At 46.1% G+C, this 17,152-nt stretch overlaps 1 protein-coding gene across 8 annotated transcripts in view; it reads right to left on the bottom strand.

Moving 5' to 3' along the window:
• Positions 1–17,152, bottom strand: part of FBXL18 (F-box and leucine rich repeat protein 18) — a 207,424-nt gene that overhangs the window by 23,959 nt on the left and 166,313 nt on the right. For all 8 annotated transcript variants that reach the window (XM_078786004.1, XM_078786002.1, XM_078786007.1 and 5 more), the window contains 3 exons: positions 17,086–17,152; positions 16,782–16,942; positions 8,534–8,752 (listed from right to left, as the gene is read on the bottom strand). The exon at positions 17,086–17,152 is cut by the window's right edge and continues 704 nt beyond it. In XM_078786004.1, the coding sequence (XP_078642130.1) occupies positions 8,534–8,752; positions 16,782–16,942; positions 17,086–17,152 (447 nt within the window). The remainder of the gene's footprint in view (positions 1–8,533; positions 8,753–16,781; positions 16,943–17,085) is intronic.

Here is a 17,152-nt window from a genome sequence, read left to right as displayed (position 1 = left end):
GAGTGCGACAGTTTTACAGATATTCACAAATGAGTAAATATGTCCCCCTGCGACGTTGCACCCTTCTCCTCACAGAAACACACCCACAGGATAACCGAATCCGGAAAGAATTCTCAAACTAAACATACAGCCGGTAGGGAGCATTATTTACAAGACTACGCTGCTATTTACACTACGATCCAGGACCTGTTTTTGGAGGGACACATGCAGATGTTATGCATAGAGAGAGCGCGCTTGCCAACATCGATACACCAACCCACGAGTGCTCTGTGGCCGACGGCCTTTAATAACGTGCAGAGCACCCTTTCCCAGCATCAAAAGCACCACCCCACCACCAATCGGTGCAGTCACCATTGTTCAATGATTAAAAATAAATGCGACAACCCCTAACCCTGCAGGTGTCTCTTGCTCTTCTTGTGGTGCACTTGGTGTTAATTAACAGTGGTTCACCTTTATGGCATAGGTGCCACGTCGACCCATAGGTCCTTCCACGGGTGGTGCTTGGCCGCAAAAGAGCTGCGGTCCATTGTGGGGGTGGCCACAAACATTGCGGTCCATATGGTGTATCGATCCAGGCAGCCAACAGCGAAAGTGCAGGCCCACAACTGCGTAGCCAGCACCTCTCTCTCCTCTCTCTCTACCCCAAAGCCAGATCCTCGGAGGTGGGAGACAAAAGAAGAAACAAGTGAGTAAGGTGGTAAGGGCGCAAAAGTGCACGCAATATAAGGTAATGCACACTGGGGGCACATGGGAACCAGGTGAGACAGGTACGTTCCTATCGTACGCCCCCCCCCCACCAGGTAACCTACATGGCCCCTCCCTTACCCCTTACTGTATCCACAAAACACAACACTACCCATAAACATCTACTTTACAAATCAACAAACATCCCTACTGTCTTCCCCGTTCCTCCCATAAACCAAATTCGTCTTCTCTCCCTCCTAACCAATCAAATTTGCCATTTTCAACTCTCATCAAAATTTGCCATCTCCAACTCAACATCATAATTTGCCATCACCAATTCATCATCAGTCCCTCCTAGGGAGGGAGAGATGGAATCACTCCAATGTCTCATCCACGTCGTGATGCGTCTCACAAATCCACACAGCGATTCATCTCCTGCAACAAAACAAAGAAAACACAGGTGTGGAGTCATCATCATCACCTCAGGTAAGTGGCTGCGTATGGTGCGACAGGTTCATCAATCCTAACTATCTCCTAAATGACTTTAACAACTTTACACTACCCGGGGTCTTTCTCCGGCCAAACCATTGGCCCTCTTACACTATGGGTTCTAAAAACCAATTCCCATTGGCCAAACTGTGGTGCTCTTCAATTTGGGGTCTCACTCCCCCGATTCATCTCCCGGTGCCCTCGCACAATTTCTGGGCTGCGGCGTGTACCTCTCCCAGTGGGTCTACCCACCTGCACACCTCCACCACTGCAGTTGCCTCCGAGCTTACCTGCTCCTTGCCCTAACCTAACTACCTGGGGAAGGCCCTCTGGCACTCTCCCCACTCGGTGCCCTCTCTGGCACTGGGCTACCCGGGTCCATCCTCCGGATCCTCGGGCCCCATCCACAACTCTACCGGCTCCCAGAGCCCACCTGCGGCCTCACCTGGCCGACATCCTCACAGTGGTGGAGTGCCCAACCAACTACACACACTAACAGGCTACACGCCCAGCCATTTCCACAACACTAATGCACCCATTCACAACACCATTCTGCAACCGCACCACAAATGCCAATATCCAACCACAATTTACCTGTACCCTCTACCTAACACTTACACTACCCGCCCCCGGGTACTCGTGAAAGGGGTCCACTCTTCCCCCATCCACACCTTCGCACCATGCACACCACTCCGTACCACTCACTCCAACTCTCTCCACACACCTGTACTTGCACACCTGTGCTCTCACACCTGGTGCCACCGGCACCCTTCTCTCCCCAAGCGCATTCGCGCTGATCCACACACTCACTACTCATACACTGCTCCACACACCTGTTCAATTCTCACAAACACGGCATCATCTCAGCTAACTACTCCCTTCTGAAACTTGCGCTTCCCAGTCGTCCCTTTAAACTATTGCGCTCCCTCGTCATCATCATCCACACTAATCTACCTGCGTCCCCACTACAGGTATCAGTCACTAACTAATCTTAACGTTACCTAATGTCAATCTCTTCTAGATCCCTACTAATAACCTAACCCACCCGGGCTAGTTTTCACTGCCATACACCCCATAATCTAGTGCGCATTTGCCCCCCTCATGGGAAGGATGGTGGATTTGCCATCCCACCACATCGGGGGTCTCTCACTACCAATTTTGCACATCAAATTTCAATAAATCAAAAATTTGCCAATCACTGCCCATCATCTGCCAATCACTACTGCCAATCCCTTGCCAATCATCAAATTTTGTTTTTCTCTAATTTTGGGTCCAAAACACTAACCTCATCACCCAGTCGACTCACTAATACCTCTCGGTGCGCCAATCCCTGTCCAAAGCCCGGCTTCGTAAAGCCAAGCAATGGATGCTGGTTGTTTTGCGCCAGCGGCTGGATACGTCCCGCATTCGGTGCAGGGACGGGGGCTTACCCGTGCCGAGATCCCACGCACCATCTCGGCACGGAGCCATCCAATGTCCCGCTCTCGACCTGCCGGCACGTCTCACCAAAAAGTGGTCGCCATGACGACCCTTTCTATCGGGCTGCCAGCTCCGCCTAGTGGAGCACGGACGCGGCCGTTCAAAGCGAGGCCCGGCACGCACCGAGGGCCCGATTCGGCTATAAGTCGTTCTAAACTCTACCCCGTCTAACGTCGATGCTTCACCTGGACGCTTACACCCCGCAGCCCGTTCCTTGCTCACACATCCAGCCGTGCCCATGCTCCTCGTACCTTTCCTTACACACCCAGGTACACCCATTCCACTCACAGCCTTGGTCACACACCTGACCACCGAACACTTTGGCACACATTCGTTGGTCGCACACCTCACCAAAACACCTCTTCGCGCCCCCTCCTCAGTCACCTCCTCTGTGACAATCACAGGTGTGCTCTCATTCGCACACCCAACCACGTGCCTCACCACCAACTCCAGCGTGCATTCCCACTCACGCTCTACCATTCCAGGTGTGCATCCTTCCATCCCAGGTGTACATCCTCGCTCACCTGTCACAACTAACTCACGCTCCATGTCACTCTCACTACTTTCACCTCCATTCCTGACAGCGCACTCACCCTTACTCTTGACAGCGCACTCTTTCCTCATGCACCTGTCCGTCACACACCTTTCTCGCGCACACTCTCCCGTTACACCCTCTGTAACACTCACCACAGGTGGACACTCTTCCTTACTTCTGACAGCGCACTCTTTCCCCATGCACCTGTCCATCACACACCTTTCTCGCGCACACTCCTGCGCACACTCTCCCGTCACACCCTCTGTAACACTCACCACACCACGCTTCCATGTGCTCCCTCGCACACGCGCTACGACCGACTCACTCTCGCCAGCACACTCACTCCTTGGCACGCACTTTTTCCTCACACACCCCAGAGTCGGACTTTCTTGCACACCTCCTTTTTCGCACACCAGACCTGTCGCACACTTCACCAACGGCCTCTCACGAACACCCGGGTCTATCTCGACCCCCAAGCTTATTAAATCCCCTGGCGCATCATACGCACGACCATATTGGTCACCACTTACACCGGGTCCTCTTCCTCTTCGCTTCTCCTCCATCACCTGCGAATCCCTCATCCGGTTAATGAGCACATCATCACGATCCAAACACAGACTTTGGACCAATTCTTTTATCTCCTCTTTTATTTCTTTCTTATCCCCTCTCCGTCGCTTCTTAATTTCACTCATCCCTTCTTCCACTTCTTCTAATTTGTGCTTCACCTCTTTTATTCCCCGGTACGTCTCCTCAAGCTCATCCTCTAAGGCTACCTTGACCGTTTCCATGTGCGTCCTCACCTGCCGGTCCTTCGTCTCCATTACCTCTACCACCTCGTCCAACCTCGTTGTCAGTCCCTCACGTACCATCTGACATTCCCTCTTTGTCGCTATTAAGTCGTTTTTTATGTCGTTTTGTGTCGCTTTTAAACCTCCTAATACCGCAGTGTTCCTTTGAACCTGCTCCGTTAGTCCTTTTTGTCCCTCCGTCAGCTGTTCCACCTCCTGCGTCAGGACCTCTATGCCCCCTTGTAACTTTACAGTCCCCTTTCTCACCTCCTTCTCCATGTGCTCCTTACAGTGCCTCACCTCCTCGCGCACTCCTCCGACCTCCTCACTCACTCCTCTTCTGATCTCTTCTCCCATCACTTGCATCTCCTGCCCAGATGCCACCCTCATCTGCTCCATTTCCTCCCTGTGAGCATCCAGTTTGGTTTCTACCCCCATTCTGACCCCCTCTATCTGCTGCTCCATTTGTTTAACTTCCCTTTCCGCTTGGTCCCTCATGTCCCTCAATTTGCCTTCCATACTGTTTTCTAACCCCTCTAACCCCTTTTGCATCCCTTCCATTTGATTCTCTTGAGCGGCCATTCTGTTTTCTACCCCCATTAACCCATTTCTCACCTCTTTTATCCCGTTGTCTAACCCCTCAAAATTATTGTCTAACTTCCCAAATTTCTTGTCTAACTCCTCAAAATTATTGTCTAACTTCCCAAATTTCTTGTCTAACTCCTCAAAATTATTGTCTAACTTCCCAAATTTCTTGTCTAACCCCTCACCAGTACCCCTCGCTTCGTCCCTCATTACCCCCATTTGGCCCTCTAATCGCTCACCCTGAGCCCTCATTCCCACAATTTGGTCTCCCATTCGTTCCATAAGGGCCCTCATTTGCAACATAAAAAGGTTCGGATCCACCAGGGGCGCTGCCACGGTCGCGGGCGCGGTGACCAGCGAGGCGCCATTTTGCGCGTCTGCTACCCTCGCTGCTTCGCTCTCCTCACGTCCCTCAATTTGGTCCTGGACCGACCCTGCCTCACTCTCCCCTACCGGACCCCAGCCGTCTTGATCCGCCATAGCGCGACTTGCAAAATTCGAGTTTCGTAAAACAAAACAAATTTCGGCCGCTCCAAATTTTGACCAAATTTTTTTTTTCCTCTATTCGTTTTTTTTTTTTTTTTCAAAATTTGGTCGGGCCTCGAATCCCACTCCTGACACCAATTGTTACAGACACGACTTTGATGTTAAAGTGGGCCGAGCGGAATGGCCGTCGTGTCCGCACAAATTACCCGACTATACTCGCCGTTGACGAAGTCGCGCTACGCTGGCTCAATAAGAAAAAGAAGACACCCGGCTGGATTACAATCACACAATACGACACCAACGTTTCGATTCTCAAGTATATTCGTACGGAAAAAGGTTAGATTACAGGGGCTAGAGGTATATTACAGGAAGACAGGCACTTAGACACACTCTTATATTAACCCCGGACAGACGACAGACACACGGGACAAAATGCTGACTCACACGGGGGTTGATGAAAAGGAAAGGCAGGTCGCGATGGCTCAAGGTGCACTCTTGGCTCAAGGCAGAATCGACTCGGTCCGGTCCAGAGATGCGGGGAGGTATCGTCGCGCTGGGGGTGGCGGTGGCTTCTCTCTCCAGTCTCCAAGCTGAGGCGCATCTGACGTCACGTCCGGCAAGCGGCTGCGTATATCCGGCGGGGAGTGACACGCCCTCGGCTCGTTAGCTCCGCCTCGTGGAATCGGCACGTTGCTTCTCATTGGGTGCGTGCGGGGGGGGTTACTGGCTCCGCCCCTGACGAGGAGCTGACAGCCAGCCCCTTCGGGGTAACCCCGTGGAGCGCATGGTCTGGAGCTAATCGAGCCGGTGTGAGGACGCATCCTCCCCCGCTCCGCCGCCATCTCCTCTGTTGTTGTTGTAATTGTTGTTGTTTGGGGAAGAAGATGGGAGGAGGTATGGGAAAGGTCCTAAACTCACTACTGATGCCATATAATCACATTCTGGTGCAACGAAGAGTCATAATTAATGGAGACGAGGCCTTAACTGACATAGAATAAGAATAACTAGGAAGATATCCGAAAGTTGTCTACGTGTGGTGCGGTGGACCTGGGCACGACATTTAATGGGGGAATAAGGGGAAGGTCGGCTCTACTGATTGTTATTTACATGCAATGGGACTAGGGAATGGGGGACTGGGGAAAGTTGGGGAGTATTGGAGAAAATAGGGGAATATTTACAAGCGGATATGGAGGCCAAATTCCATATTCGCAACAATATATATATATATATATACGTATATATATACAGTCCCATGAAAAAGTAAGTACACCCCATGTAAAGTTTTGACTTTTTCAACATATTTCAACACAGATATTTGATCTTCATTTCAACAATATTGATAAAGGTGATATAAACCTTTACATGAAATAGTCCATTGTATAATTTAAATAAACATAAATGCAAATTTCGCATGTGTAAAAAGTAAGTACACCCCCACATTTATCACTACTTCAAATACCTAAAATTAGAATCAGGTGCACCAGCTCAGGTGCAAATGATTCGAACATCGTTGGAGAGGATCTTGGAGGAACCTGTCTTATTTAAACCTCAGACATATAGTTTGGTGTGCTCTTTGTTGTTGAAGTGTGCGGCGTCACCATGCCGAGATCAAAAGAGCTCTCTGATGCCTTCAGAAAGAAGGTTATAGATGTCCATGAGTCTGGGAAGGGATTTAAAAAGATCTCCAAACAATTTGAAATCAATCATTTGACTGTCCGGAAGATCATCTACAAGTGGAGAAGATTCCAAACAACTGCCAACTTGTTCAGGTGAGGCCGCCCCAGCAAGTTCAGCCAGAGAGCAGACCGCAAGATGCTGAAAGAAGTCTCTAAGAACCCCAGAATGTCATCACGGGACCAACAGGTAGCTCTTGCCACTGTTGATGTCAAAGTGCACGAGTCTACCATTAGAAAGAGGTTGCACAAATTTGATCTACATGGGAGGTGTGCCAGGAGGAAACCTTTGCTGTCCAGAAAGAACATCAGGGCAAGACTAAAGTTTGCCAATGAACACAAAGGCAAAGACCAGCACTTCTGGAACAATGTGCTCTGGACAGATGAGTCAAAGGTAGAGATATTTGACCACAGTTACCAGAAGACATGTTTGGCGAAAGCCAAAGACAGCATTTGACCACAAGAACCTGATACCAACTGTAAAGCATGGTGGTGGAAATATTATGGTTTGGGGCAGCTTTGCTGCATCAGGGCCTGTGCAGCTCACCATCATATAATCCACTATGAATCCTTCATTGTACCAGAGGGTGCTTGAGGATAATGTGAGGCCATCTGTCGGAGAGTTGAAGCTCAGCCGAAGGTGGACCTTGCAACATGACAATGACCCTAAACATACCAATAAATCCACCATGGAATGGCTGAAAAGAAAGAAATAGAGGGTTCTGGAATGGCCAAGTCAAAGTCCGGATCTAAATCCCATCGAGATGTTGTGGGGGGATTTGAAATGAGCTGTGCATGCAAGAAACCCCTCAAACATCACACAGCTGAAAGATTTCTGCATGGAGGAGTGGGCAAAAATTTCTCCCAGTCGATGTCAGAGACTGGTAGACAGTTATAAGAAACGCCTACTTGAGGTTGTTTCTGCCAAAGGGGGCAATACCACCTATTAGAGCCAAGGGTGTACTTATTTTCCACATGCGAAATTTGCATTTATGTTTATTTAAATTATACAATGGACTACAAAATGTAAATGTTTCATGATATTTGTTATATTATATCACCTTTATCTTTCAATATTGTTGAAATGAAGATCAAATAGCTGTATGTTGAAATATGTTGAAAAAGTCAAAACTTTACATGGGGTGTACTTACTTTTTCACGTTATATCTATATATATATATATATATATATATATATATATATATATATATATATATATATATATATATATATATATATATATATATATATATATATATATATATATATATATATATATATATATATATATATATATTATATATATATATATATATATATATATATATATATATATATATATATACACACCATTATGGATTGTCTTTGTGCCAAGTATGAACAAAATTTGTCCTTCCAGGTCCGAAATATGGTTGTGGACAGACGCACACATGGACGGACAGAGAAGACCCAATCCATAAGCCCTTGTTTTGGACTAAGTCCAACGGGGGCTAAAAAAATTCTAATCTGGATCCAGATCTGAATTCACACTAATTATTTATTTCGTCCTACATCTAATTATTTCGTCCTCGTCACGCACCCAACATGTCCTCCAAAGTCCATGACTTATTGAGAGACAGAGAGACTTTTTTTGAGATAGACTTTTTCTTTTCCTGCGCACAGCAGACAGACAGGGGTGAAAACATAACCTCCGTCCACCTCCCGTGGCGAAGGTAACAACATCCGATTTACTACGCAAAAATACTGACAAGTTGTATTCATGACATGACAGAAATAATGGGCCGAGAAGAAACATGGAGTAGGGTAGGGTATACCTAGCAAGGATGGTCCGTTCCAGCTCCTTGGAGGCCTTCAAAGACAGTCCTGAATAGAGCAAGCATGCCACAAGACGTGGACAGGCTGCAACAAACTGCAGCACAGAGTCCTGTTCCACTTGACCAGCAGCCGATAACAGGCAAAACTGCTCGAGCTTTGTGCACCTTTGCAGGGCGTCAAAGAATCGCTGTTCCGCATTAAAGTGGGGCTGCTGGAGCCTACAGGAGAAGACGAGCTTAGAAACTGCAAAAGGTTGATAAAGTCACACTACCAATCACATAAGATGTATCAATCAATTGATGTGGCGTGCTCAAATAATAAGAAATCAATAAAAAAAACGGTTCACGTAGACCTCACATAGCTATTAAAAATTACAGATATATTCCACGCAGTGTCCATTATCATCCCAGATGTCAAAACATTACACGGTAATGAGAAATGTCATATCCAGTCATTAATATTACATGCATGAAAGCAATTCTTATACAGTTTGATGCGGTAGCAGCTCAAGTGAAGCATCAAAAAGGCCGCTTCCATGCAAAATGTTGGATGCTTTAGAAAATACCCGCAAGTTGGGTTTAGTTTCACAAGTTTCATTGCAAAAACACAATGGCTAGACACAGAGCGAGATGGTATGTTCTGGACATTTTTGAGCCTCCTCTTTCCACTCAACTTCTCTTGATTAAACCTTACAAATTATTTTTATTCCATATATGATGAGATATGTTGGGGTCCGTCATCGTAACACTCAACCCAAACAAAGCCAAGGGAAATCTGACACAACAAACCCGGGCAGTGTATAATTAGCAGAGGTCTACGGGCCTGATTTATTAGCCCCACCAGAGAATCAAGATGGCGGCCATATTTTTCTTGTGTGGGTGTCATATTAGCAATATCATCATTATTAATGGTCATAAAAAAACAAGTAGCCGATGTTCAACAGGAGGTCCAATTTGTTCTGTGTCAAGTTTGGTACCAGTAGTTTGGGCGTGATTGGTGTCACACACACCACACCACACCACAACACACACACACACACACACACACACACACACACACACACACACACACACACACACACACACACACACACACACACGTTTTGGGATTCACCATGAGGGGACCTTTCAGGCTCCTCCTGACTACCGGTCCTGAGGCCACCTGTCACGGATCACCCCGTGACACGGTAGGTTGCTAATCAACCATTAACACTAATCAGATGGCCACATCTCCCAGGGTCCTCTGTCTGACACCGTTTACCTGCGGGTGTTGTGGCCAACCTAACCGGGGGTTGCGCCCTCAATTCATACTCATCTTATCTTGTCTAATCAAGGGTAGCTGAGCAAACTGCCGAGTACGGCCCGGCTAATGTTGTGGAGCCAATTGGTTGGGGAAGAACGTCCCTGCTATCATGACTGCACCTCAGCTGACACAATATAAAAAAAAGAGAGGAAATGGGCAGGATGGAAACAACCAACTGTTTACCAAAATAACCAATAAGTATTTATAGACTAGGAATATAATCTCAAAAAATTACATGAGGGGTAACTGTTTGTTACAAGCTGTCACCCATGCTAGGATTGAACCATGACACCTCCTGAGCAATATTAGCCTGGATGACACTTGATATTTTGATTTGGGACCTCACAGTGGGTTATTTTGTGAAAGAGGTCAATCGCGAAATATCTGATTTTCTCGAAAATACAAAAATGTCAATAAAAGGACCAATAATTCAGTTACAAACTTATTTTTGGTGTCAAAATGAGCAGAATAACAATACGTATTGTAAAAATATTGGTTTATACTATAATATCGGGAAATTTTACAAAGAATGGCAAAAAATACAAAACAATGCCGAATAATTATTTCGGTTTCACCGTAAACATATAACAAAAATTGCAATAACTTCACAAATAAACATCCCATGCATATGTTTTAGGTATCAAAATCATTCATTATTATTCCCTCACATAACAGTAACAGACAATTGGTTTACAACTGTGAATAAGTGATTAATTACAACAAACATAACCCACCCCCCATAAATGTTGTTGCAACAGTCGGCTGTACCATGGTTTAATGATCGTTACATTCCCACCACAGCGTACGATTTGCTTTGCTTTTTTCATTACATATTTCTTGTTTATTCATTTTCAAATCGTAATGAATATCTATACAAATATAATATCAATTAAATATACATAATCCGTACATATTTGTACCATAACCACTAACCAGTTTGTGATATAATATATATCTAATGTTGCCAAAAGTCGTTTGTTTTGTTAATCATGTTAAATAATCTTGGCTTATCAAAATGGTGTCGGTTTTAGCTTCTAGATCTAACGTATTTTTCTTTTGAACAGGTGCTGATCAGCAGTGGCGTCATGGAATCAGCAGCACACATACAGCCGAGAAAAAGAAGCGTGGACACTACAACTAATTGGAACATTTGCTTTTTATGTCAGAAACAGTCTAACAAACCAACTAGAAAGCTTGGAAGCAACGGACTGGAGAGAGTGCAGCATGCACTGAGTGAGCGCAAAAAATACCAAGACTATGCAAGGTGGGACGTAGTGGAGAGATTGGAAGCTGCAAGTTTTCAATCTGTATCTGGTGACACTGAATTTGTTTATCACAAAGACTGTTATGGCACTTTCACAAGTGCTATGCATCTCAGTAGATTGAAATTTTTTTTTGAAACTAAGACCTCCTGTGCAGAGGAGGGTGCTTCGACCAACGCAGGCGACCAAGCCTCTCAGGTACTGCGAAGCAAGGCCAAGGCATTGAACACGGACCTGTGTGTTTTCTGCCAGCAAACGTCCAAAGACAAGACCCGACTTGCAGCATCCCTGTCATTCTCTAAAAAGCTGCTTCGAGCCACTCAGACTGACCCTCTCTTGAGCTGCAGATTGGCTTGTGTGAACGACCTCATAGCTGGAGATGTACGGTACCATCTCAAATGTTATGTCAACTTCACACGAAAAGCTGGCCGTGAGCATGATCCAATGATGCAGCCAAACCCTAGGGAGATTTGTCTGAAAACTGTCGCACATGAGATTTCTATTGGCATCACCAAGGGAGAAATATACAGCCTATTAGATGTGTGGGAACGATACTCTGAATTGATGGCTGAATGTCAGGTTGATGCTGGAAGTTACAAGCAACACAGGACACATTTCAAGTACAAACTACAAGATCTCCTTAAAGGAGAAATCGACTTCGTTCCGCAACTTGACCCACAAAAAGCACAATTGTTGTTCCCCACCGTACCAGCGCGAATTGTTGTACAGGCCTTGAAAGAGACAACAGATACAATAGATGATACAACCTCTGAAGGCTACGAGCATGGTTTGCGTGCAAGTCAATTTGTAGATCAGGATATGGAGCAGGTCTTAGCATTACACCACACAGCTCTACGTATAAGAGCAGATATACAAGACTCGCCCTCTTAAAACGACTGTTCCTCTGTCAACGCAGACAACGCAGCTAAAATTATTCCCGAGAGTCTCTTCATGTTACTCAGTGTACTTCTGACAGGCGAGCCAGGAGAAACAGAAGTTGATGACACAACAAGGATGTTATCTCTCAGTATAGCCCAAAATGTTGTACATGCCGTCTCCAAAGGGAAAGTGCTGACACCAAAGCATGTTGGGCTAGGAATGACCCTTCACCAAGCAACTCGTTCCAAGGACCTGGTGAACATATTTCACAAGGCCGGACACTGCATCAGTTACAGTCAAGTTCAACGTGTAGATACCACACTAGCGCAGCACGTACTGGACAACTCAACGAAAAAGGATCAGTTTCCTGTCCCACCAAACCTTGTCGAAGGCCGGTTTCTCCAATTTTCTGCTGATATCGATATTATAGAAGAAACCCTCGATGGGAAGGGAACATTCCATGCAATGCAGGTGATTGCTTTCCAGAGAGGGGCGTCACAACACCACAGTGGACAAGCACTGCAAATGGGACAAGCAAGGTCACTCAAGGTACCCGCGGAGCTACAGCAGCTTACGCCTGCACCAGACTGCGGTGCACATGCCCAGCCACGATTTGACACAGAAGTGAAGACTAATAGCTACACACCAGACCCAGACATGAAAAAGAGAGCAAACATCAAAGACCTTTCGTGACTTCTTGTCCGACATTACAGCAGTCCAAATCAATCAGTTCCAGCATGGACAGGTTTCAATCAATGCGTCATCGATGATACACAAGAAACAACAACCGTGGGTTACTTACCTATCATCAATGCTCCGGCACATGAGAGGGACACCTTGTGGACAGTTATACTTCGTTGCTTACGAATCACACAGGAGCTGAACCCTGGCCAGTCCACTGTATTGACGCTGGATGAACAACTGTATGCGAAGGCAAAGGAACTGCAGTGGGAGAATCATGACACATGTAAAACTCTTTCTGCGTCTGGGGGGTTTCCACATAGCCAAGAACTTCATGAGAGCCATTGGGCAACACTATGCAGATTCTGGCCTTCAACAGATATGGTCCGAAAGTTTGGTGTATGGCGAGAACACAGCCCAAAACAACATGATGGCGGAATCATCCAACCGCACGACCAGAGCCCACAAGCTGACAGTGGAGGCACTCTGGCAGATCATGTGGCCACATTTCCTCGCATGGGCACAAGATCAAGGGGTCGGAGAACAAGAACTACAACAACTGTCGGAAGAAGTAGCACAATCTTTGGATGGACTTGGGGATCTTGAACAAACGAGTAACCCATCTGAAGCATTGGGCAAACTGGAGGAAGCAGTGAAGGATGCACATCTCCTTGAACTCCTGGAGCAGTATGACAAAACCTTATCTCCAACAGGTCTCTATTGGAGACACTACATGAAAATGGTATTGGTCTTGCTGCAGTTCATACGTGCAGAACGAACCGGAGACTGGCAGATGCATAAGTCAGCATTTATGGCCATGCTGCCTTGGTTTGCTCACTACAACCACACAAACTACACATGCTGGGGAGTGATATATGGTGCTGATATAAGTCAACTAGACAGTTCACATCCAGACGTCTACCAACAATTCATGGATGGTGACTTTGTTGTGAAATCAACACGCAAGAGCTTCAACCAAATTAGCACTGATCTTGCACTGGAGCACGTTAACAAAGTCGGGAAAGTCGCTGGTGGTCTGATAGGAATAACTCGAACAGACAGTGCAAGGGACAAATGGTGCCTGACATACAACGAGCGAAGCCAAATTGTTGATGAGACCACTTCAATGTTTGGCATGGCAATCGATGACATAGAGTATGCACCATCTGCGTACAAAGATGTCGGTCCAGCAAGAATAAAGAGGGACAGAGAAGATGTTCAAAAGCTACAGGAACAGTTCTCACGATTCCAAATATTTGACAGTGAGAGCAACTTAGGCGACGAGTTGACCTGTCTGATGACAATGGATGTTGCCCCTGAAAACATCAAGGACGCTTTACTGACCGCTGAAACCCATGGAGAATCAAAGATCAAAGAATTTGTGGAATCACGGATTTGCAAACAAGACGTCGGCTTTCATGTAAAATTGAAACAGGCACTGACGGACGACACTGACGCACTGACGCCGTGATGCCGTGAAGCCGTGATGCTGACGCCGCCCCCCCCCCTCCAGAATTTCCATGTTTTACACGTTTCCCAGTGTGTACCCCGGTTTAGAATAGGTACACCGTATCCCTGAGCATCGTAAGAGGCGACCAAGGGTTGGCGTCAGGAAGGGCATCCGGCCATAAAAAAACATTGCCTCAAACAGGGAACCATGATTGTCATGGGGCCCGCAAGGCTAACCCCCGCTCTAGCGGGGAAAATGCCCTTAAAACGATCATTCATTCATTTCATTCATGTACTATATGTGTTTGAGGGTCGCTAATGTCTCAAACGTGTCTGGAAGGTAAATAAATCAAATTGGAGTGCTGTGTCTAACTGTGTCTGGAAAAAGGAGAAGCCAAATTGAATACTGTCTAAAATGTGCACTGGTTACCAACCTAGTGCTATTAATGTTGAGTTACAAATAGGGGGTGGATGTGGAAGAGGATAATGGAGGGAGGAAGAAGACGAGCTCTCTGTCGCCCTCACATACGCATATCTCCCGTTTCCCACGACACAAAAGGGAGGCCTATCTGAATAATAATACTAACGAGATAGCTGAACTCGGGAACCTACGTGCGTTCCCTGGGAGGGAGGGGGGGGGGGGGGGTGCAGAATGGTAACAATATATATATATATATATACACGGTACATATCAAAAAAAAGGTAATCCGAATTCAAGGGGTTAATATGCAAAGGTTATTAATTTTTACAATTTACATGTGGTTTACTAATTAACAGGAGATTCTCAGCTTTCCATTGATACCTTGCATGCATCATTGCCGTCACACATGACCGAGTACATGTTCATTGAAAATGACAAGTTAAAATCGCATTTTTACAAGTTTGGCTAATCGATGCATGTCAGGATAATTGGTGCAAAATGAACGTCAGATGTGAACTTTTCTCAGGAATGATTGGCCTTTATGCACCCACACCTTCAACATGTCCACCTCCCCTTTCAACACAAAGCTCACAGCGGCAGAGCATGCCCTGAACTGCTCGTCTCACCATAGCCGGGTCATTGCGCAAGGCATCCACTTCATGTCCAATACGGCCCTGCAATTCGTCAAGATCACGGGGAGGAGTTACGAACACCTTGTTCTTTAAATGTCCCCAAAGGAAATAATCACATGGTGTGAGGTCAAGTGATCTTGGCAGCCATTCCACTGCATGGTTGAGGGCAATCACTCGGTCTCCAAAGAGTTCCCTCAGTCGATCACGGACAGCGATAAGACGATGTGCTGGGGCACCGTCTTGGGCCCACCAGAGATATCTGAAGACACCACCAACCTGTAGCTCAAAGTTCTCCTCCAGCTGCGGTAAAACTTCATCATTGATCATCTGCAGATACCTGTTACCATTGACATTCCTTTGAAAGAAAAATGGTCCGATCACCTGACCACTTCCACAAAGTCCCAACCAAACAGTCCACTTTTGTTGATTCATGTTGGTGTCAAAATTAAATTCTGGGGGTTGTCCTGTCAGTGCATATTCAAGAACATTATGGGTATTGACCTTGCCGTCCATGGTGAAAGCAGCTTCGTCGCCAATAACGAGATACCGCAGAAAATTGACATCTGCTTCGCAACGTGCTATCAACCATTCGGCAAGCACCAGCCTCCTGGCAAAATCCCCTGGCGTAAGTTGATGCCGGATGTGAATCCAATATGGATGTTGGTGGAAGTCCAGTCTTGTGATTCGGTTGAATGTTGCCACAGGAAATCCTGTCCCATTTCGTCTTGCGTTGGTATCCCTAGGATGCACCAAAACTTGCTGCCTTACTGCTGCAATGTTCATTTCCGATCGCCCAGTGCACCTCCTATCAGAATTACCCTTGTTGCGGTTGAGGAAAGTGCCATGCTCTTGGTATTTTCTAACATTCGCCCAGATGGTTTTGGCTGTTGGAGGCTCCCGTTCTGGGAAATGTTCCCTGAACGCATCACGGGTTCGCTGCAAACTTCCAGTTTGGTGAAAGGTTGCAACCACGAAGGTCCGCTGTTCAGTCGTAAGTTGAACCATCTTTTCAATGACTCAGACTGTCTCTAAAACCATACACTGTAGGCCCATCTTAAATACCCATCTCAAACAAAGGATGATGCAACCGACGATTACCAGACCAGCTTAACAATTTTACATAATCAACTTGGCAGTCGACAAGTAATGCGCCCATTTCAAACTGTCTTGCACCGATCAGCCAATCTTGTAAAAATGCGATTTGAACTTGTCATTTTCAATGAACATGTACTCGGTCATGTGTGACAGCAATGATGCATGAAAGGCATCAATGGAAAGCTGAGGATCTCCTCATAATTGGTAAACCACATGTAAATTGTCAAACTAAATAACCTTTGCATATTAACCCCTTGAATTCGGATTACCTTTTTTTTGATACGCAACACACACACACACACACACACACACACACACACACACACACACACACACACACACACACACACACACACACACACACACACACACACACACACACACAAAATGTCTTATTTATAAGATTCCAATGTCCTTCAAACAATTCGTATCATTCTCATTCTAACCCGACATTTGTAAGCAAACATGAAATATATGGCAATCCATCACGGCAGTTGAACATAATATGCAATAGTTAACCACTCACTTGAATATGCGCAGCACTTGGCAGTGCAGGAGGGCCTCACGTAGGGAATATGCAAAACATGGCTGTCCATCTTCACCCAACTTCGTCAGGGACAGTTCTTGAAGATTGGCACAGCAACTGGTGATGGTCACCAGGACATTCCCAATCAGCATGTTTGGTATCTACACCCATGATAAGGAGGTTTCCCCCAATCCACAGGACAATTCCAAAGCAATAGTAAGACATTTGGCGAGCAAATCACTACTTTGGTCACGTTAACCTTAGTGGTTCCAGTTTTTATTGAAAAATGCCAATGAAAAATCACCTTGAACAATGTAAGTTTCTCCAGATCCTTCAACCTGGCAATCATCAACATTTCCATTTCACCAAAT

Source organism: Myxine glutinosa, chromosome 10 (assembly GCF_964187855.1).
Source record: "Myxine glutinosa chromosome 10, kmMyxGlut1.1, whole genome shotgun sequence".
Classification (NCBI taxonomy): domain Eukaryota; kingdom Metazoa; phylum Chordata; class Myxini; order Myxiniformes; family Myxinidae; genus Myxine; species Myxine glutinosa.
The sequence above is the reverse complement of the archived record's forward strand: the minus strand, read 5'-3'. Positions and strand labels throughout refer to the sequence as shown.